This window comes from Lotus japonicus, chromosome 5 (assembly GCF_012489685.1).
Source record: "Lotus japonicus ecotype B-129 chromosome 5, LjGifu_v1.2".
Taxonomy (NCBI): domain Eukaryota; kingdom Viridiplantae; phylum Streptophyta; class Magnoliopsida; order Fabales; family Fabaceae; genus Lotus; species Lotus japonicus.
The window spans coordinates 35,735,258-35,737,257 of NC_080045.1; the positions used below are offsets into that span (position 1 = coordinate 35,735,258).

The 2,000-nt window shown below is 39.0% G+C and overlaps 1 protein-coding gene across 1 annotated transcript; it reads right to left on the bottom strand.

Moving 5' to 3' along the window:
- Nucleotides 1-996: 996 nt before the first annotated feature.
- Nucleotides 997-1,563, bottom strand: LOC130719485 (uncharacterized). Its single transcript, XM_057570110.1, has one exon. The coding sequence runs from the start codon at nt 1,561-1,563 to the stop codon at nt 997-999; it is 567 nt and encodes a 188-aa protein (XP_057426093.1).
- Nucleotides 1,564-2,000: the final 437 nt, after the last annotated feature.

Sequence of the window (2,000 nt, forward strand, 5' to 3'; positions counted from 1 at the left end):
TTTTGCAGTACTTCTCCGATTGTCAATTTGGCTTCTATGATGAGGATCAACTAAATGAAATTAAAGAAGAGTGGGCTACTTATGTGTTAAAGAATTTTGCCTAGTGTGGGCTATTTGGTTTAATTCCTTGTGAGAGTATGGACTACTTATGGTTAGGAACTGTACTGCATGTTTTTTGAGAGTATTTGGTTCAAACAGTGTACTGTACTGGCTAGTGTGGGCTATTTGGTTTAATTCCTTGTGAGAGTATGTTCTCAATAACAATTAGTATTGTTTTCTTATTCAAGGTTGGAATATTTGAGTAATTTGGCTAGAATATCTGAATGTTGGTGATTTTATGCAATTTATTTTTCAATATAAACGTACTAAAATTTATGCACAGGCCAGGAAAAAAAAATCAAAAAATCTGTAGCTATTTCGCAGAACAGATCTGTATGACCTATTGTCACGGTTAAAACCGTGGCAATAGAGGTCACCTATTGTCACGGTTACGTACTTAACCGTGACAATAGGTGGAATCTATTGTCACGGTTTTTTTTTTATAAGCCAAAATTATATTGAAGAGAAGTACAAGGGGTACTTCAACCCAATACAAAGAATAGGGATCAAGAAAGAGAATGTAAATACATACAAAAACCTCAAAGAACAACCCAACGCGAAGGAGTAAGACTTGATAAGGTATGCCTCATTAAAACCTTACTAGGAAAACCCCCTTGGGAAAAACCTAGAAGAAAAAAGAGTACATACAGTATCAAACCAAATGTCTCCACAAAAAATAAATACAAAAACCACTGATTGTGCTCCACAAAAGCTCCACCTCCACATACCAGTAGCAATAGCACCCAATTTAAGGCCAAGCTAACCAATTCATCTCTTGGACACATGAACTAAAACTCCACCAAAGCAAAATATAATGAAGAAGGATTGTGCCATTTAGTACAGAAGAACAAATCTGCTTCCCTAAGCAACTCGGCAATAACGCAGCAAAGGATATCATTAGTGCAGCATAGCAATACATTCCTTAGGATTATTTTCCCATTCATAGAAAGAAGAGATGAAATTCCTATCATGAGTTCTCAACCAAAGCCAAACTTTGTACTTCACTAGCTCTACTATTCTAACAACCTCAACTCCCACACCATTGAATACCGAGCCATTCCTTGTCTGCCAAATTGAATTCACCACAGCAATCCAGATTAAGTTCATGATCTTACCATCTTTCATTTTGCAAGAAATCAGATTTTCATGAAGGAAAAAATGAGATTCTGCCTCACATGAAAAAGCTGTGTGTACTCCTAACCAGAAACATATCTCCATCCACACTTTCCAAGACACTCCACATGTGAAGAAAAGATGCTTGCAGCTCTCCTCCTCAACTGCACACAACCCACATGACAAACTAGTATTCACAGGAAGTGCATTTCTCCTGGCCAAGTCAATTTTGGTCTGCACTTTTCCTATAAGAACTCTCCAAGCCAAAGCTAGCAATCCAGAAGGAGCTTTAGCTTTCCATAGACGCCTGAACACTAACCTTTCCTCCGAAACCAGATCACCCTGCAACATCTCTTATGCAGAACAAACGCTATAAGTCCCTGAACCTCTTTCACCCAACACCAAGAATCCTTGAAAGTTTCCTTTGGAGAAAAACTTCCAATTTTACTTTTCATTTCCTCAACCCTAACCTCTTCTCTGCTCAATAATCCCCTATGCCACTCAAACTTCCAAATCCATCTTCCATTCTCCCAACCTCCCATATCATGGATGGAAGCTTCTTTCAAAGAAGATAGGATAAATAGCCTTGGAAACAATTGTCTCAAGGCACCTCCACCCACCCAATTTTCCTCCCAAAAGGAAACTGCTTTTCCATCTCCTATCCGTCTACAAACAGCCTCGCCAAACCACTTCCCATCTATTGTCACGGTTAAGTACGTAACCGTGGCAATAGGTGGAACCTATTGTCACGGTTGCGATTTACTAACCGCGATAACAGGTGAGTCAAT

Bases quoted from the DNA above. Each gene is read 5' to 3' on its own strand.
- LOC130719485 (XM_057570110.1), bottom strand. From the start codon at position 1,563: ATGTTGCAGGGTGATCTGGTTTCGGAGGAAAGGTTAGTGTTCAGGCGT.